Source organism: Eleutherodactylus coqui, chromosome 1 (genome assembly GCF_035609145.1).
Source record: "Eleutherodactylus coqui strain aEleCoq1 chromosome 1, aEleCoq1.hap1, whole genome shotgun sequence".
NCBI lineage: Eukaryota > Metazoa > Chordata > Amphibia > Anura > Eleutherodactylidae > Eleutherodactylus > Eleutherodactylus coqui.
Genome location: NC_089837.1, coordinates 44,734,633 through 44,756,196, shown reverse-complemented (window position 1 = coordinate 44,756,196; position 21,564 = coordinate 44,734,633). Strand labels below are relative to the sequence as shown.

Below are 21,564 nucleotides of genomic sequence, written 5' to 3'. Positions count from 1 at the left end.
GGGTTCCTCAGGTTCTGGTGCTGGGTCTTCTCTTGATCAAAAAAGAGCTGTGCAGATAAACAGCAGGTTTTGTTTTCAGTACCCTCTCTACGCTGGTGATACCCAATTATACACCTCTTCCCGAGACATCAGCCCTGCACTATTGCAAAACGTGTGTGTTCCCCCCCCCCCCCCCCTCTAATGTAAGGATGCAGTTGAGGAAAGAACACAGTTTGAGTAACAAAGAATAGCAGTTACCAGGCTGATGTTCTACCACAAATAGAATCCATCTTGGGTGTGAGTAAACATCAGCCTCTATTGCTCCACCTAGTAGCTATAATGACTTAACCGTGCGTGGTTTAACAAAGATAGTAGAAGCCCTGCTTGATTTAATCCTTATGTCTTTAGCAGGGTGAACAAACCCTAGCCTGCTCAATAACTAGTCCTAATCGTGCGGCCTCTCTCTAATAGTTCAGATACCCCTGACTACTTGGGGAGCGCACTCCTGTACACAGCAGGGTGGATAAGGGCAGCAACAGTTCTAAGCTCGCAACAATGGTGGTCGACCTCTGAGAAGTTAATCCTTCATTTTTGCTATTCCTGACTATTCACATTGTACTCCTGTCTTGGAGTTGAAGTTCAGCCACTGTGCAACCCAGAAAGGCATCCTCTGTAGTGCTTTCAGGTTTCTTTTTAAGTGATCTATGGAGTTACTGCTTTTTCCTCTGGCAGCACTGACCTTTCTTATCCAAAAACCTTGGCATCCTGCTGCACTAGCCTTTCTTATTGAATGTTTCTTCTCCAGCAGCTTCCTCTCAGCTTGAGTCTCCTCTTCTCACAGCAGGATAGGCTTGAGGGTCCCACACTCTCTCTCCCTGAGCTGCTAAAACGTACTGCTTCACTGGTCCTCTTAGAGAGCACTCAAAAGTCCAGTTTCTCCCCTTTTTATGATCAGATAACCTGAAAACCACCAATTGGGAAATTGTCCAGGGTTAAACAATTCAGAGGTGGTGTTATATAAACTGGCCACTAGATGCCACTGTACCATCAAGTTTTATTTTGCCTTTTAAAGTTACTAGCTATAACCATATTTGCACATTTTTCACACATTCCTATAGGGTAGCCCACTTATACAAATATGTTCTTTCTGTACCGGAATTGATTCTTTCAAAAACTATATACTAGTGTTTTCATCAGCTCCTCAGCTACTATCGGCATCGGTGTGGTTCCACCATAGCTCCTAACCAGCCCACTCACTTGGGGTTATATTTGAATAAAGTGAGAAAAAAAGATTTGAGTCAGTCTACAGAATCTGCTGTTTCCTTACTGTTGAAACAGCAAAAATGCTTACTGTAGCCCTGATCAATTCTCGTCTCGACTATAACACCTTCACACCGCTCACTGCACTAATACAATTTACACTTATCACTGTCATCCATTAAGCTCTCCACAGTTCTGCACCTCCGTATATCTCCACCCTCATGTTGGTCTCCCTCCCTATCCACGCTTTCCATTCTGCCAATGACCTTGTACTAACTGCCGCCTCCCTGTGCCTTCAGGTCATGGCTATAGCCAGATTGGCCAGATTCTACAACAATCCGGAGGTATTTAAGGGAGTGGTGAAGATCCGCAAAGGACAGATGGTGACGCTGATGATGGATGCCACCAACATGCAAGCGGTCAGAGCCATCATGTACCACTATGTGAATGAGGTAAGTGGCATGTATTCGGCGGCTTCACCTCACCGCATATGGGGAGCCACAGACAAGGGGCATTCACAATGATGGGTTATTCATTCTCACTAATTGGCTATCAATCAGCTGAATGAAACAGCTGTGGTGCTCCAGCAAGTACTGTGTTCCCTTGTTTATCTGAACACAGTGCCCTATATACAGATGTGGTTGTGCCAGGTAATTACTATTCTATCTAATACAGTGGACTGAGGTGCAGTACCAGGCATGGCCACATTCATACAAGTGGGTATCTGAAAATACAGGTGCATTGTCATGATGGAAGAACCATTGACCTCTTAGCCAAAATGTTTAGTTTTGTATGGAGAAAACCTCCCAATTTCTGTCAGTGTTTTTGGTCCTGTTACAAATCCTGGGTGCACAATGGCTCTCATAATAAACGTTGTTTACCTTTTTGTTTTCACTTGTTATATGAATTGGCCCTCACAAAATAAGGGAAAACTGAAAGTTTGGGAAGGTTACACTCAGCTCCAGTTATCTTGTAAATTTTTTTTTTTTTCTCCCCAACATCCTGGTCTGGCATACCACCTCCGAACAGTTCCAGAAACCTTCACTTTACAATAGGTAGCTTGTACTACTAACACGTGTGTGTGTGTGTGTGTGTGTGTGTGTGTGTGTGTGTGTGTGTGTGTCCCATCCCCTCTTAACCATGCTTCCTTTAGGCTAGGACCTTAGTGTCCTGACATTTCAAGGCATTGAACGGATTAGGTACAATGGGAGAAGGGGAGATATTGATAGCAAACTACTACAGAAAGAATGCATGTGGATTCACAGGCTAAGGACTTGTTTGCCTGGGTGGACGAGCAGTTATCCTACACCTTTCATTTGAATTAATCATGGTTGACCAATATGGGATGATGACTACTCACTGAATTATCTCCCCGGCAATCAGGGGAGGTAGGTGTCTACCATCATGATGCGTGTGTTCTATTGTCTGGCGGGCAATAGTCAAAGAGCCATGGAGACTACTCTGCCTCTTTCCTGGCTTCTCTGATTGAATGATTCTCTCTTCTTGACCAAACTTTTTTTTTTTTCCCCTTCCAATTTAACTGAAATTATCCCTCTTGGGTACCCCCCCCCCCCCCCCCCCCCCCCCGGAATAGAGCCAGAGACAGATCTGGTCGGAATATAGGATTTAATTACCATAGATTCAACCCCTTATTGAACAAATGCCTTTAGAATGATTGACAGGGCTCTAGCAGGGAGGAGGGAGCTGTCCAGTGCTGATCCCTTCACTTATATGCTACTGCCCTGCATCATGACAGCAGGGAGCTGTCCAGTGCTGATCCCTTCACTTATATGCTACTGCCCTGCATCATGACAGCAGGGAGCTGTCCAGTGCTGAAGTGTCTCAGCTGAGACTGTTACTCAGCATATATCAAAAGACAGGGGGAATGACTAACTGAATCCCAACCTGGATCTGGGATTGGCTAGGATGAAACAGGGAAGGAGGGGCTTTGCATGTATAAGCGCTGTCTGTATCAGATGCGCGGCACTCACTATTGGGATGCCGCCAGTCATCACGGCTGCTCCTGTCTACATTTTACAGTCATCCTGATGAAGCAGTGTACTTGTTAAACCACTGCAGAAACGCGTCGATTAAGTAGTTTAGTGTGCTAGTTTATCTTATTTCCAGATAGTCAGTCCTAGTGAAGTGTTAGTCGGCTGCCCGATACCATCTGTTGGGCTGCCGCACCGATGCCGTATTTTTTTTTTTTTGGTTGGTTCTTTATCCAGCGGTGCTGTGTGAGGTAATGGGGATATTCCCTTAGGTATTTGGCCTCCCGGAGAGGTTTTGGTGTCACCTGGACGATGGCAAAGCTGTCAGCAGCGCTCCTAAAGCACACGGGTAATAACCCTTAGCGTGCTGGCTCAAAGCTGTTAATGGGCAGTTACCTTTTGCCTTTTGGTCTTTAGAAACCTAAAGTAGGGGTTTTGGATTGGGCCACATGTGCTTATTATAGGGGTTCATCAGTCACCATTTAACCCTTTCCTCTGTCCCTGGTGCACTAAATATCTAATTTTAAAGAGAAGAATTAAGGAGGAAAGCAATTGACTAGGTTTTCGAGGAGCCAGCTCATTTCTCTAACATTGCTGACCTCCTCTTATTCATATACATACGGCAACAATTAACCCCTAACCCACCAGACCTTGCAGACCTAAATCGTGCCTTCTATTATGTGCACTATTGGGGTTTCCTTCAGGATAGTGCTCCTTCTACCCTGGAAGTACTAGTCTCTGGATTAGTGGTTATTTTTAGCATCAGATATCAGCTATGTTACCACATAACACAAAAATAATAAAGTAAAACCCAAGGAGCGAACATTGTGCACCTAACCCCCCCCCCCCCCCCCCCAACCTTCCTCTAAGGAGTATGGATACGGGACTTTATTCAAACCTATAAGGAGCAGTTCTGTGTAATCACAATACTTTTCTTTTTCTCTCTATCTGGAATTTCTGAATTACGCTGGAGTCCCTGAACTAGGGGAGCTCCTTGAATTGGTTATCAAAAAAAGCTTAACCTTCCATTGTTTATCAGACATGGTCATTGGGTCAGATAAGGTTTATCATCCCACACACTGTTGAAACATGAACCTGGGGGTTTGACACCGAATATCCATTAAATAGCCGGATCATTGGCAAATGGATTATCTGATCGTGGAGCCAAGGGTTTTATTTCTAACATCCCCAAAAGCTATCACTATCATGTTATGTTTTGTTCTGTCCACTTTTGATTTTAAATTTCTTTAATTTAGTTAGTTAATAGTCTTCTTTAGGGTAGAACCATCTATCCGTTTTTGCCTTTCAGTTCCCTAGGCTGATAGGCCTGCTTACAAAAGGAAAGTAAACAAAGGTCAAACCATTAAAATACCCCAGCTCTCCAAGTGATGGATCAATCAGAATAATTACAATTAAGTACATACTTCACAGGGGTGTCCCAGATGAGAACACCCCTATATCCAGAGTCTCAACTCCCTTTAATACTACAGATTTCCCAGATGGAGTCCAATAAGGTGCAGGTAAATGTGGATACTAAATACTATTCATTGTATTATAGGACGGGGGGGGGGGAAGGGCTTTAGTCCTAGGCCTACATCGGACCATTGCAAGAATAGAATATTCAGGGCAACGAGTAATCTGTCCGACTATGTAGGTGAACAATTGCAAAAATTTGTCAAATACCTACCTGCTTATCTTGCACACCAACCATCGATTATCCTACTACAGGATATATCTTGGGAAAAATCCTATTTTTTGATGTAAGTTCATTATATTCAAATATCCTACATGACAAAGGGATACAAGCTGTTTCATGCGGGATATTCACTTTTAATAATTTCTTTTACTCAGATGAGGGGGAGGGGGAGGCTATAGGGACCAAATTCACACTCTGTTGTGCCAACCTTTTTATGGGGGCATTTACAGATACAGGACCTCCATATCAAATTTTATGAGCTTTTTATAGATTAAATGTTTTTTAACTTGAAGGCACACTTGAAGTGGAGTTATTAGTAACCTTTAATTATAATACTTAAGGCCTTGAATCTACAGGCTCCATCAGCCCCACATATAATGTTTTTGGATTTGGAGATATATGTGGCAGAGGGGGCGATCCACACAAAAATCCATTTCAAGACAGTGGACTCTATTAGCTACCTTGTTTTTATAGTTTTCACACAAAGAAATGGGAAACAAATATGCCTTTTTGGACAATTTGAAAGAATCAGGAGAAACTGTTCTTTTACACAAATTTTTAGATGACGATCTGAAATTTTAATTAATGGGTTCAGAGAGAAAAGAGATGCTGCCAGCTTGATCCAATCTTCCTACAAACGGGCAGAGTTGGAGGGGAGGGAAGTTCATACCCACATATCCAGTACACAGCAAGTACTGGAATAAACTTTGTCATCCATTATAACTCCAAACCTCTCGAACTGAAGAATGTCCTCATGAAACATTGGGGTTTTTTTTTTTTGTTTTTTTTTTTTGAACGGGGAGCCCTTTCTATTTGGAAAACTTCCAGAAAGACCCTACATCATTTTTAGAAAAAAACACAGAATTCTGAAGAACATCTTGGCCCCTTCACGGCCTCTGATGGGTCATACTCGACCCCCATCACCAGTGTCCTTGGACCCCATACCAACTGTTCCTATAAGTGCAGCAATATGTGCCATGGGTGCAAAGAAGTTTTACTAGAAGCAGAAAACCCTTTTCCTTTTTGAAACAATTTGTAAATTGTGGGTATAGCAATGTGGTTTATTTAATTGAATGCCCGTGTAATTTCAGGTATGTGGGTCGTACAACTAAAGCACTGAGAATAAGGGCAAACCAGCATAGATCAAATAAACGTGGGTTTTTAAAACCTAGTCTTTGCAAACATTTTTTTCTCCATCACAATATGGATCCATTGGGGCTGTAAATTACACCACTGGAAAAGATCACCCAGGGGTAATTCTTTTAGTTAAAAGCTAAGGAGATTTTTTTTTTTTTTTTTTTTTTTAAATCTTTTGACTTAATACCCCAAGGTCTTACTGACATTTTAGAAAAAATGATTTTTAAAGTACATTTAATCTTTAATTTTTTTTTTTTGTAGTAAGTTCAGAATACGTGTTTTTTGTTTTTTTTTGTTTTTTTTAACTTTACTTTGAAGTCCCCCTGGGGGACTTTAACATGCAATGCTTTGATCGCTCCTGCAGTATGACGTAATGCTATAGCATTACGTCATACTGCTTTTTTACAGGCAGTCTATGAAGCCACCCTGTGTGGATAGCTTGATAGGCAGTCTGCTAAGGCAGCCCTGGGGCCATTCATTAGGCCCCCAGCTGCCATGACACCTGCACGGCTTCCCCGATCTCACCGCGGGGGGGCCGTGCGGGACCCCCAAACAGCGTTCGGGGGATTTAAATGCCGCTGTCAGAATTGACAGCGGCATTCAAAGGGTTATTAGCCGCGATCGGCCAAACGGCCGAGCGCGGCTATTGCCCGTGGGTGTCAGCTGTAATAAACAGCTGACGCCCCGCGCTGTATGGAGGGAGATGGCGGCGCTACCTCCCTCCATACACGTCCTGCAGCTGCAGGACGTAAAAACACTAGAGTGGTCACTAAGGTGTTAATCGTTGTCAATGATGGCTAACTGGGTGCCTTATACACTCTCCCCTTCTAACTTGAGACGTATAACCCTCCCTTCACCCTACGCCTCCCCCTCTTATGTCTTTTTTTATAATTTTCATACATCTATTGTATGGTATACAGGCACCAGTACTGTGAAACTAGTATTACTTTTAATTTCCCCTAACGTATTGCTGAATGTGATTTGTAACTAAGGAAAACAAATCCCAATAAGACAATAGACCCTAACTAAAATATATCCAAAGTCCAACTTGGTTCCGCCAGATGCACTGTCCTTAGATAATGCCTTATGTGTACACTTATTAAATAAACGTGTAAACCCCAGGATAACGCCTAATATCTAAAGCAACTTCTTGCGTGGGAATGCATCCATCCCTGCATTGGTCTTGGTCTTGAAATATTGGGGATACCATCCACAGGAGGAGATATTCACCTCTATCTGAAGACTATCTAACAGTAGATGTCCTTGTTTCTATCAATAGTTCTACATAGAGGTCTTACCCAAAACCAAATATATCTGGATTGGGTTAGCTTCTTATGTGCTGACATATAATACTGAGACCACTGATAATAGATATTCCCCCAGTCGTCTCCACGACAGCACCAATTGAGATTGCCTTCTCCTGATAGGACAGGAACACACTGAGAGGTTAAAAGCTCCCCCCTTCCCCACTTTCCTCAGTGTCTTCCTGTCCTGCCAGGAGGCAGGATCTCTGAGAGGGGCTGGTGGAGAAGCCAGCCAAAGCATACTCACGGGCAGATCAGAGGGCTGTGGGTCAGCCTGTCCTCCCTTCCCAGCCAGACGACTCCCGGGACGCCACATGGGGTGGTAGCCCCCAGGCCAGGTTCCTCCCGCGGCGGCCCATGAGGGGTACAAAGCAGGAGCCTCAGTCTCCCTCCTCCTCCTCGTATAGTGACAGCGCAGCGCTCCAGAAGCCCTTTGCCGGCAGAGGGCGGGGCCGTCGCGTCACGTGCCCAGCGTGGTGACGTCATCACGCTCGCATCAGGAGCCGCAAGGAGGGGGGTGGGGCTTAGCACAGGAGCGCGAAAACTCAAAATAAGGAACCTGAGAGAAGCCAGAAGGTGGACCAGCACTACAGGTCGCAGGGTGTCTGCAGCACCAGTACAGTAATGAGTGCTCCAGCCCCAGAGATAGCTGAAACCTCAGCCTCAGCGGCCGTAAGTAGCCAGTGCGGCAAAAAATACAAAATGCAAAATCCAATGTATTGTATATGGAAAAATTGCATATTTACCCGCAAAAAATACTTTCCCCTCTGTTTGTCAGGGGGATAAAAAAGATATCCCCCCCCCCCCCCCCCCCGAGCAAAACCCCAAAAAATGCGTGGAGTGCAGGACGAGACAGCCAGCTACGTACCAGAGGCCTCTATGCAAGGCATGCGTAGCTAGGCTAGTCAAAGAGGAATCGGGGGGATTCCTGGATGATGTTAGTAAGCTGGTGAAGGAGGTTCGATCAGCCCTAACGTCACAGCTGGCGCCGCCAGAGAAACGCCAGATAAAGGCATACGTTCCCGACGAGCCTTCCGACTCAGAGTTCTATCGGGTCGGAGCAAGAGGAACAGGCGGCCGAGGAGTCCTCAGACGATGAGGACTACAAAAGATACCTTTTCCATCAGGACAACTTAACGGAATTGATTAAGTCAGTCAGGGCTACATTAAAAATGGAAGAGCCCAGAGAACCACGCACCCTGCAAGATGAGATATTTGGGGGACTAGGGGAGAGGCGTAAACATACCTTCCCTGTCCACAAAAACATCATTAAAATTATCCAAAAGGAGTGGAAGAAACCAGACGCAGGTTCCTTCTCCGCTAGAGGAGTAAAAAGAAGGTACCCATTTGAGGAGGAAGTTTGCGCAAATTGGGAAGAGATACCCAAGGTAGACGTCCCAGTGGCCAAAGTAGCTAGGAGGACGAGCCTGCCCTTTGAGGACGCCGCACAATTAAAAGATCCCATGGCTCGAACAGCTGGAGCTACACTTAAACAATAAAACGCCAAGGGAACAAATTCTAAATTCCCTACCTATCCTGCGCATGGCAATAATTTTTCTAGCGGATGCCACGGCCGAAACGGTTAAACTCTTGGCAAAAGCTACAGCCCGATCTAACTCAGCCAGAAGAGTACTATGGCTGAAATCGTGGTCAGGCGACTTGGCCTCAAAAAATAAACTATGCGCCCTCCCGTTCTACGGTCAGTTTTTGTTCGGACCAGACCTAGACAAAATCCTGGAGAAGGCGGCCGACAAAAAGAAGGGATTCCCGGAAGAAAAACCGCAGAGAGGGAAGACCTTCTTCCGAAGCCCAGGGCAACAGCCCGAGGCCTACCGAGGCAAGGGCAAGACAGGCTGCTGGAGTTACCCCAAGGGGGGCAGAGGGAGAAATATCCTCTTTAATCCCCACCAGGGGGAGCCCAAGCAGAGACCCTGACGCCAGCTCCGTAGGGGCAAGGCTGGGGGGCTTTGTGGACAAATGGGCCGCAATTTGCGAAGGCCCATGGATCCCAAAGATCCTACAGCAGGGATACCAGATGGAACTGGTGTCCCTCCCCAGAAGGAAATTCATCATCACAGGAGGCTCAGGGCGACAGTTACACTTACTAAGGCAAAGCGTTCGGGACCTGCAACATCTAAACGCAAAGAGTGGTAGAAACGTTAATGTCCAGCAGAAAAGACGACCCACCTTATCTACCAGAAGGTTTGGAGAAGGTTCTCTTCATGGAGACAAGGAAGGGATTCCAGGGATTCTATCCCGAGCATCCCTTTGATCTTATAATTCTTGCAGGAGGGCCTACAGATGGGCCTCTCCAAGTACCCTGAAGGTGCAGGTCGCAGCCCTTAGCGCCATATGCGACAAAGTTCGTGGACAATAGATGGGTCAACAGGTTCTTGACGGCAGCAGCTAGATTACAGCCTAGACGGGTTAGCAAGCTGCAGGCCTTGTCCATTCGCCACCCATTTCTAAAAATCTCGGATTCCAAATTAGTATTTAAAACGGACCCGGCCTTCATGCCTAAGGTGGTATCACATTTTCATAGGTCCCAGGATGTAATAATTCCCTCATTTTTTAGCAAACCAAAAAATGAGGAAGAAAAAACCCCAAGCTGCCTGGACGTCAGGAGAGCAGTCCTAGGCTACATAGATGCGACAAGCCACTGGAGACGGGACGACAACCTGTTCATCCAGTTCAGTGGCCCAAATAAAGGGAACAAAGCGGCAAAAAACTCCATAGCCAGGTGGATCCGCCTGGCCATCATAGAGTCCTATAAGGCCCTCGGGAAGGAAATCCCCTTAGCTCTTAAAGCCCATTCTATAAGGGCAGTAGCATCCTCATGGGCCGAACATAGCTCAGCCTCGGTCGAGCAGATATGCAAGGCCGCAGTCTGGAAAAAAAACCCACACGTTCATTAAACATTATAGGGTAAAAGTGCAGCAGGACGAGGACATGGCCTTCGGCCGCAAAGTCCTCTCGGCAGCAATCCCACCCTAATAAACTTTAGTTGGTACGTCTCAATTGGTGCTGTCGTGGAGACGACTGGGGGGAAAAAATGGATTATACCTACCTGATAATCAGGTTTCCAGGAGTCTCCATGACAGCACCCGTACCTTCCCCCCCCCCCCCCCCCCCCCTAAATGGATAGAAAAGAAACTATAGAATATAATATAAAAAATAAATAAATATACAATATAATATAATTTTATAATCAACAAAAAAACCCCGGTTAGGGGAAGAAATTTAAGTTGAGCTCCTACCCCGGCAATTCGTTAGAATCCACTGAGGAAAGTGGGGAAGGGGGGGAGAGTTTTTAACCTCAGTGTGTTCCTGTCCTATCAGGAGGAGGCAATCTCAATTGGTGCTGTCGTGGAGACTCCTGGAAACCTGATTATCAGGTAGGTATAATCCATTTTTTTCGTTCATTCACTACTGCACAATAGCTAAATGCCTATTCTCCTCTCAGAGTATACGCAATTCTTAATCTTAGACTGTAGAAGAGATTAGACAATAGAAATTACATTATATATATATATATATATATATATATATATATATATATATATATATATATATATATATATATAATAAAAAAAATCAGGTCCCCATTTAAGGCCATATATTAAGATAGGCTGCACACAATAATACACTATCCATCTATGATCGCCCTATCATATAAACTCTTACTTTAGTTAATACTAGTGTCAGATTATGAGCCAACACCTTTTACCATCTGTATTCGGCCAGACGATGTATATAACCCGCCTATCACTGGTTTCACTTGGAGCTGTGATGTTGTTGTAAAGGCATACTTCACATACCAGCCCAGCCCAGTGTCTAAAGAGTGACTGCCGTTATTACACCAGCCAATACAGTCACAGATGTAGTAAGTGCCAATAATTCCACAGGCGCACACCCAGTTTGGAGCTGAGCTTGGCAGTCAATTTATTGGGCCAGCACACACTGTTGCTATAGTGTCAGACTGGGTGACTCTCACTAAGCTCTCACTACTGGAATAACTATTACTTTCTCACATCTGTCTGATATATGGCTTATCTTTTTATCTTTTTCCCTAAAATGAGACCTACCCTAAAATAAGCCCTGGCATGATTTTTCAGTATTTTACTATCTACCACTAGCTCCACTCTTATTGCTAGAAACTAAGTCTCATTTCCTGGTTCCCCTTCCTCCACCAACGCGTTTCTACAGCCTAATAAGTACAGACTGTTTCCTCAGGATAGAGTTTTTAACAAGAGATGTGATACAGCCTCTGTGGCTGTGATATATAGATCAGTTATTTAGCTAGCGGCTTGAAGTGAAAGTTGTTTTTCAGAATAAAAGTAATGGCCTCCAATATAAAAGCTCTCTTGCGTTCGGGCATCAATGGGTTCAGGTCCAGAAAATATTTAACAGCTTGTATCCATTTGTCATGCGGGATATTCAAATATAATGAACTTGCATCAAGGCTAACCCAGAAAGTTTTATTCACGGCACTTCAATTTCCCACCTGTTTGATTCTGCTTAACCCAGAAATAGGATTTCTCCCAGGATATATCCTCTGGTAGGATAATAGATATTTGGTGTCCCTAAGATAAGCAGGTAGGGACTTGACGAATCTTTGCAATTGCTTGTCTACATATTCGGACAGATTACTTGTTGCCCTGAATATTTTATGCTTATTGCGATGGTCCTTTGTAGGCCTAGGCACTATTGTGTTTTCTTTTTGTTTTTTTTCTTTTCTGTCCTGTAATACAATAAATAGTATTTAGTATCCACTTTTACCTGCACCTTATTGGATTCCGTCTTGGAAATTTGTGGTCTTTAAGGTAGTTGAGAATCTTCATAGATATAGGGGTGTTCTCATCTGAGACACCCCTGTGAAGTAAGTACTTCACTGTAATTCTGATTGTTCTATCACCTGGAGCACTGGGGTATCTTCATAGTTTGACCATTGTTTCCTTTTCTGCATATTATCCGATACCTTATCGGAATCCCCATTGGCGCTCTCCACATTATTGGATGAGTGTGTACTGGGAGTGATTGACTTTTTTGGCACCTCGTTGATTGCTATTGCCCACTAGGATGGAGGCGTGCCAGACTGTCCCTTTCTTTATCCCTGGCATGTCTGAACCTCCTGAAAGGAAGGATTCTTTTTAGGAAGGAAATCTGTTGGAAACCATGTCGTCTTATTCCCTGCTTTTCCAGGATTTTATCAAGCTCTGGCCCAAACAAATACTTCCCCTGGAAAGGGATGGAACATAATATAATTCTTGGAGGCCATGTCCCTCCGCCTTGCAGAGTTTCCCAGTACCGCGTTTTTGGCAGAGAAGCGCACAGATTCTGCTGAGGCATATACCAGGAATCCGGTAGCCATTTTGAGCAATGGTACTCTTTATTTCCTCCCTGCAGGTTCTCTGTTTTAGAGGAGTTTCTAGTTTCAAGAGCCACAGGTACATAGGTGTGTGCAACGGAGGTGGCCGCTATATTTGTCTCCACCAGACTAGATGTACACTCCCACAATATTTTTTTTTTTTTTAAAGGAGAAAATATGCTGCCTTAGCCGTGGAATCTTTTTGCTGGAAAGAATCCTCCAAATGGCAGGGAGGTCTTTTTAATGACTTTGGCCACTTGGATGTCAACTTTTGGGCACTTTACACCAGAAGATACAAAACTTTGGGGTGAACAGGAGTCCATCTTTAACTTCTCGGGAGATAGCTAGCCTTTTTGCAGTATTTTCCCATTTGTCTGTCACAAGGTGTTTTTAGGGGCTCATTCATGGAAACTATTTTACGATGTGACCTTTTAGCACCCCTGAACATTTTGTCCTGAACAGAACGTGGTTGCTGGTCGTCCACCTTCATAGTATTCCAAGCTGCTTGTTGCAATTCCTCAATATTCTGTTTTAGAAAAAAAAATTTAGTCATTTATTAGAGGTCATCGATATATTAGAGGGCTGTTAACTTGGAAAGTTCCCCCTCCGCAAACTCTAACTCGGATAGTTCAGATGTGGAGGATGTAACCCTGAGTACGGGGTCTTTTTGCTGGCCTAGGGGGACCAGGCTGGGGCTGGGAGACTGGTTCCACTTTTAATGCTTGGCCCTCCTCCCTGACTATTTGGCGGACACTATCCATTAAGGATTTTTTTGCTCCTCCCTGACTATCTTTGCCATACAGTCGGTATAGATTCCCTTCTTTGCATTATCATATAATGTTGTTTTAATACATGATGCACACTTTATTCAATTTTTTTTCAGGCTTTAGTTTTGAGGTTTCATCCTGCAATAACAGGAGAAGCTATTGTACAAAACACAGCCCGTCGATGAGCTTTTATGTCCAAGTGAACTACTCCAGTTTGTGGGTTCCCCTATCCCCTTCCATGTTGTCCATAGTGTTAGAGATGTACACAGAGCTGCAATCCCACAGGGCAAGCTTGTAGGGTTTCAAAACCACCACCTTTTTTTTACATTTGCCAGGGCTGATGCTGCCAGAGCATACGTCTGACGTTGTCCTCATCCAGCACCCATGTGCCAGCCGCGCCGCATTGCTCACAATGTCATACGCAGTGATGCCGACGCATATGAAGATGGGCTGGTGATTCGACAACAGTCACCACTTGCTGAGCGGGCTCTGAACCACGCTCTTTATCGCTTGGTAAGCGATCTTTTTCGTCCTTCCTCCAGTACTCTATGGAGGCGCTCCTCTGTATCCGATGAGGAAGGAAGAACACTGAAGAATGGTGTAGATGGTGGCCTTTTGAACTCTGACCTTGCTGGGACAGGAAGAGGACAACCTCCATGTGTGCTATCAGGATGGACTGAATGGTAAAGTTATAGGTGTCACAAGATGGCAGCAGAAAGGAAACTTTTTAATTTTTTGTAACCCTATGGCAACATCGGACATGCATGTACATCACAGCCACCAAGGTCTTGGGTGAACCCCCATACATAAATGGAACTTGCACTGTGATTCGCAAGCTGATTCCATAGTGTCCTCAATGGGAGTTGGCTGTAACTAATGTTGCTGTCAATGCAAACCGCTGCATTTATGGCATCTGGAGATGGAGGGGGCTCCTTCCTTCATTGCATCAGCAACCCCCCCACAATCTGATCCTAGTATGCCCATGGCAGCCGGAGGCCAAATTATGGCAATGTATAATGGCCTACAGTAGTCCTACTTCACTGACAGTAATAGGCTAGGCTACCTTCATGGATGCAAGTCGTTGACTTTTACATTTTTTTCTTCTACATTTTGCTTTAATTTCGGTTTTGAAAACCATTTTTAAAATGGGGTGTTCTATAAGGATGTCTAATAGATCTGTCACTTCTAGAGCTAAATTAGTCCTTCAGCAGTAGAGAAGTAACATTTTGAAGAAAAATATTCAAAGTTTTTTTTTTTAAAGCTGATTTCCAAAAAAATAAAATGATGCCAGTGTAGAGTGGACATCTGGTGAATGTTGTTTAATAACTATTTTGTGTGATATCTGTCTTACAAGTTATAAAATTCAAACTTGAAAATTGCTAATTTTAAAGATTTTCAAATGTAGGATTTTTAAATAAAAAAACAAAACTCTTGACCAGGATGTAGTTAGTAATATATAAAGCACAACATGTCATGAAAAAAATACTCTCTATCACTTGTGGCAGTAATGGGGGATTGCTTTTACTTATCCATCAAGTGTCACTTGTCAGAACTGAAACTGGGATGTGTCCAGAAGGCTGAAACTGAGTGTAATTATGGGATAGTTTTCAAAGTACAACTCCATACATTTTTTTTTCCTTATCAATTTTGTATTGCTGTAATCTTACTGACTGACAAAATAATCTGTCATGTTTACTGCAGCATAACTGCAGTAAAAACACACCCCACATCCCAAAATGATGAACATGTGTTTAGTTTTTGTTCCCCCATTACATGTTTGCTTTTAGAAAATATATATATTTTTTTTAATGGTAGCATTTTAAATACAGGCTTGCAAAAAATAAGCTCCAGTGTAGCCATGTTGCTGCAAATATAAGAAAAACTAAACTTTTTATGTAAGCGTATTAAACTCTTCTCCATACAAACTGCTGTCTCATTCCATTGCCTTTAATTAGGCATACTTCTGCCCTCCATTTAATGTCATCCTCCATCTTATCTGCATTAACTTTCTTATCCAGTTCCCAACTACCGCAGTTCAGATGTAAACCTATTAAAGAAGCAGTCCTTGAACCTGTCTAGTGTCTACAGCTCAAGCTTTTCTTGGTATACCCTGGGTCCTCTTTTGTGGCATCCATCTGCAAGTAGCAAAGTTGCTGTGGTTCTAAAAGCCAAAGGAGACCTAACGTTCTGCTTGATGGGTGTCTCCTAAGAGTGACCATTTAGTGTACGTTCTAGGTGAAGTACTGGATCCTCTGGTTTTGGCCTGAACACTACAGTTAATATTCATTCCTTGAAGAATTTTTAAAAAAAGAAAATGAAAACTAAATAAAACCATTAGATTTAAGTTTCCTGTCTAAATGTAAAGCTGTACAACAGATGTGCATAAAGCAATGTTTAGGTTATAGTACAAGGCTGAAGTGGAGACCTAGTTATGTGGTCAACCCAAGGGTAGACCATAAACCGCTTCCATGTAGTTTACATATTAAGCTTCCCTTAAGTCTTCTATATTTGTCTTTTTGTATTCCCCTCAGATCAACCAGAAGATCCCCGCATCGGACCCCTCTGCTGGACGCACACAGAACATTGTCTTCACCATCCAGACGTTGTGTCTGTCCGACGGCCCCCTGGTGTCCCATCATAGTTTCTCCCCCATTTATCTGCCATGTGCCGTGCTGTTGGCCGTCCTCAGCTGGCAGTATCTGAGCAGATTCCAGGCCTTGAAGTTGGTGCACTCGGGCCAGTAACCTGGGACAAAATACTATCACACATCAATATGGTGCTAGTGTGTTATTACCTCCCCAACCCACCTTGCCTTAAAGGGGAGGGGGGGGGGGGGCGCAAGATCACTGCTATATTACTGATAACTGCAATCGCATTAAAGTTTAAAAAAAAAGTTTAAAAGGTTGAAGGCTTCATTTCTCCTCAATGATTGGATGTCAACTTTTTTTCAAAATTTTCCCAATGTTGGCGCTACTTATAAATATTCACAAATCCTATTGGTCACTTTTTACCACCTAAATGAAGTACAATATGTGGCGCAAAAAACAATGTCGGAATCACCTGGATATGCGAGGAAAATACCGTAAGATTTGTGTGCTGTGAGGCCCTCAAATCTCTCAAATATGAACCCCATTCTCTTGAATGGATCACATCACGCCATTGTGCGGGAAATAAACTGCGGCATGTTCTATTTTTGGGAGTGTTCTTGCATCGCCCATTGTTTTTAATGGGGCTAGCAAAGCATTGCACCACCTGCTAGATGCACGTGAGTGCGACATGAGTTTTCTTATTGAAAACCATGGGAATCTCTCCGCGATCCTCTGCCTTGGCTGTCAGCCATTCCGGAGGATTGCGACCTCCCAGAAGTGATGCGAGGCAGTTTTAGCACAAAACCATCTCACGTCCGCAGGGATATCTCCTGCTGGTGAGCCAGCTAGCGCACTCGCCCATGTAAATTTTTTTTTTTTTCTTTTTATTCCTGCTTTCCAAAAGGGATAAATCGACAGTCTGTCTGTACTTGGTGGTCTTATCCTTCTGGTTTGGGCTTATAATCATGTTAAAATGTCAGACATGGACTTGCAGGAATGCTGCCTTCTAATAGGTGGCGCTGTAGATGCATTGGTCCTTCCCCCATCAGCATAGTTTTATTTATTTTTTTTTTATTTTATTTTTTTTAAATTTCCATCCTCATACCTCCTATGAGGGCTTGTTTTTTTGCGGGATGAGTTAAGTTTAACGCGTTTAACCCCCTTAGCGACGGCCCCATAGTGTCTCCCTCCATACATCACGAGTGTTACCTGTTTCTTACAGCTGACTCCCACGGGCAACAGCCACAACACGCCGCACAGCCGATCCCATGGGGGGGAAGCTTGTTAAACTGCCTGACCCTCCCTTCTCGCAGAGAAAAACAACGCAGCATGCTCTATTTTAGTGTGGATTCCACATGGCCGGCTTCCATTGATCTTGAGCGACCAAAACCATAGAAAACCCCCACAAATGACCCCATTTTGAAAACTAGACCCCCCCGCTTAATGAATTTATCTAGGGGGTGCACTGTATATTTTGACCCCACAGTTTTTAAATGAATTCAAGCAAAGTGAAAGGAAAAAATTGTGTCATTTTAAAAACAGCTTTTTTTTTTTTTTTTTTTGTACAGCACACCTATGAATGAAGACTTGCACCCCAAAATGGATCCACCTGTTTGTCCTGTTTCAGAAATATACCCATTGTGGCCCCAATCTTATGTTTGGATGCACAACGGGGCCCAAAATAAAGAGTAGTCGGTGGCTTTTAGAGCATAAATTTTGCTTGAAGGCTTTTTATTCCCCATAGCACATTTGTAGAACTCTTGAGTGGCCAAAACTGTAGAGAACCCCCACAAATGACTCAATTTTGAAAACTAGACTCCTTAACGCGTTCATCTAGGGGTGTACTGCGTATTTTAACTCTACAATTTTTGAATAGATCTAAGCAAAGCATCTTTTTTGGGGGGGTATTCTTTTGACCTCAGTAGTGGGTATGGGGTGTAAAAAGCGGCGCTCGATGAGTCTTCGTAAATTTGCTGAGGTGCGGTGGTCTCGCACAGAAGGCGCTCGGCAAGCTGCTCCTGGAACTGCAGGAAGGCGAGCGTTCCCGGGGCTTCTTGTAAATTACATACTACAGGTAGCGGTCTGAATAACACTGGGCTCACGCAGCCGTAGGTGGAATCCGCTTGCGGATCCCAGCTGTGACCCTGTGTGTACGGCCACATAATGTACTGCGCATAACTGCCTACTCACACAGGCAGTCATGCGCAGTACCCCTTTTTTTTGTGTTTCCCGCAACGTGGCTTAGCGATGACGTGGGTACCCGCAGCCCGTACACAATGTAGTCGCGTATGGGCTGCGGGTATATCCGTGACCATGGAGCACAATGGGCTCTATGTTGTGGATATCCGCAGTAAAATAGAACCTGCTGCGTTCTCTTTTCTGCGAGTGGATTACACAATTCCAACCCGCTAATGTGAGTGGAATTGTGTAATCTAATGCGATTTGATCTGTGTATCACCGCGGATCAGATGCATGCGGAATCCGTAATTCCTATCCGGTCATGTGAGACTGACCTATGTTACATCTCTCCTTTTTTACGTGACCGGGGACCGCTCAATGAGGCTACCGGTCACTGCTCCGGTAGCTGTGAGCAAGGAGATTTTAAGTTTCCTGGGCTCCCCGAATCCTGGAAGGCTCACGGAAGAGGATCGCGTCAGGGTTCAAATATAAAGGCCTCCTGTAAAGTTTCATCTCATGTCACTGATCGCATCGGTGAGGGGAGATGAAACTTCAATTTTTTTTAAAATTTTTTTAAAAAAATTTTCCATTGGATAACTGCGAATACGTGAGCAAGAACCGCTCACCGTGGCTCCCTGTGAAATCTCCAGGCTCTTGGCTCTGTTTTGTAGCCAGGAGCAGTGAGAATTTAAATTATTCTGGCAATCCATAGCTTTTGTGCATGCGTCCGCCATTTTGGCGATGGGCGTGTGCACAGAAGCTGGGGTAAGGTCCACGGATAAATCGGGGGGCCCTATGTACGTACTTTCATCCTCCCTCACGGATATGATTTTTTTTTTTTAATTTATTTTTTACCTTGGATAACAGTGATCATGTCCTTGGTGACATCCCTCTGCTCCTGGCTACACATGGGAGCCAGGAGCAGAGGGATTTTGCATTTCCCGGGGCCTGAGCCCCTCTGTGCATGCACCCGATGATTGACAGCGGGTGCGCATGCGCAGAAGGGGACTTCAGGTCCCCAAAGACCGGGACATCGCGGAGGGCCCGGGGTGAGTATTTTCACCTCCCCTCATGGATACGATCCATGAGGGGAGGTGAAAAGCTGTACTTCTTAAAGTTTAAAAAAAAAAAACTTTTTCAGGATCGCCGCTATCCAATGGATGGTAGTGATCACTGCCCCAAGGATCGGTTACCGCCGTAACCGGTAACCTCTCCTTGTTCCCGGCTACCTTCAGGAGCCAGGAGATTTAAAATTTGCAGGGCTCCCGACCTTCTGCACATGACATTATTCGTCTGGCGTACGTGTGCAGAAGAGCGGCGACAGGTCCTGGAGGCCCCCTTCACCACAGGACACCTCGGAGAAGGCGCGTGAGTAATTTTAGCTGCCCTGATGGATCTGATCCATTAGGGCAGCTGAATCTTTATTTTTTTTTTCACTTTATTGCGATTGGCGTTATTCATTGGATACCTGCGCGCACCGACAGCACAGAGCTGTCACGGCGATAGACCATGTGGTTTTATTCCTTGCAGGACACATGGCTTTACGTCCTTAGAGAATAAAGCCCACTTGAGCAAGACACAAAAAACACTATGGGCTGGTCACTAAGGGGTTAAGGTCCCAGGTGCTCGCTGTCTGGTCTTTGTTCGTAGCTCACATGTTTCTCTACCCCTTTCCCCATTCAAGAGCCAACTGACTCTCCTTTCTGGCAGAGTGAAACTACCCAAAACTGGGTATTTTCTGTATAAAGTGATGTATGCAGAGATATCAACCATGCTGCTATAAACTGGGGCAGATCATGATGTATATCACTATTGACAGGCTGTACATATATAGATATACAGGAGCTCTCCAGGTTACACAAGCCTGGTACATATTATGTACAGTAGCTGTATATCCCCCTCTATATAGTGATATGGATCATGCTTGTATAACCTGGAGCACTGCTGTATATAATTAGAGAGGTAGAGCTGGTATACCTTAGTACACTCACAGCTCTACTCACCTCTGAAGCGATGTCTGGGCAGCCTGTAAATGAATGTCCAGGATCTGGTCGGCAGAGCAATGCGGATCACGTGACCAGAACAGCTTCTATTGAACACAACCTGCTGCCAGGCTGCGGATCTTGTGGTAAAGCAGGAGATTAAAAAAAAAATAATAATAATCATCTGTACTGTGCATGCTAGACGGTGAGCCATGTGGACCATATGCATAACAGATGTACCGGATGAAGAGAGGAGGCCGCTGCCTGCCCACACGGGTACACAGTGTTCTTGCACATGGAATCCGACCCGGCTGTGGACCTGAGGCCATAGGTCACAGCATAAAATAGTACATCTTCTATATATTTGTCAATGTCTGTCTGTTGGAGCGTCGCGCACAAACTGTACAACCGGCTGACATGACATTCTGTACACAGTATGATGTCAACCCGGAGCAGGTTATAGGCTAAAAAAAAAAAAAAAAAAAAATTTGAACTGTTGTGGTCTTGGCACCTTATTTGCATATTCTTGCCTTTCCTTGAATGTTAATGTAGCAACCCCTAAATTAGCTTTCACCAATGAAGTCTACGCACTTGATTCAGTATTCCTGGTTGTTTCCAACAAGTATGTCCCACCAGAAGAGTCAGACTGAGCGCTGGACATTTGTGTTCCAGGAAATATGTCCCCAGACAGGAATACATGGAGCAACCGAGGATTGAAAACATTTGCCCATAGCAACAAATCACAGCACAGCTTTCATGTTACCTCAGCGGTATAATATATAAACAATAGAGATGAGCGAGTATACTCGCTAAGGACAATTACTCGAGCGAGTAGTGCCTTCTCTAAAGATTCGGCTGCCGACACAGGTGAGTTGCGGGGGGGGGGAGATCTTCCCTCTGTTCCTCCCCCCCGCCACTCCCCGCCCCCTGTCGGCACCTGAATCTTTAGAGACGAGTGGGCAGGTACTTGAATAAGGCACTACTCGATCGAGTTGTTTGCCCTATCAAGTATACTCGCTCATCTCTAATAAACAACCAATCACAGCACAGCTTTTATTTTATCTCAGCAGTATAATATGTAGCAACAAATTACGGTCCAGCTTTCATGTTACCTAAGTAGAATAATAAATGAAAGCTGAGCTATGATTGGTTGTTACTGGCAACAAAAATTGCACAATTTTACTCAAAACGGACCAGAACTGGGGCTTTGTATATGACACAAACAAACAGATTTTATGTTTTAGATATAAGTAGCTTTCATTTTACCTCAGCCTTAAGAGGATTAAAAGCTGTTGCCTGTAGCAACAAATCACA

At 44.2% G+C, this 21,564-nt stretch overlaps 1 protein-coding gene across 1 annotated transcript in view; it reads left to right on the top strand.

Annotated features, from left to right (window-relative positions):
• Positions 1-16,318, top strand: part of LOC136620309 (squalene synthase-like) — a 32,312-nt gene extending 15,994 nt beyond the window's left edge. The window contains exons 7-8 of the mRNA XM_066595011.1: positions 1,539-1,691; positions 16,034-16,318. Of these exons, the coding sequence (XP_066451108.1) occupies positions 1,539-1,691; positions 16,034-16,246 (366 nt within the window). The 3' untranslated portion in view covers positions 16,247-16,318. The remainder of the gene's footprint in view (positions 1-1,538; positions 1,692-16,033) is intronic.
• The last annotated feature ends 5,246 nt before the right edge of the window (positions 16,319-21,564 follow it).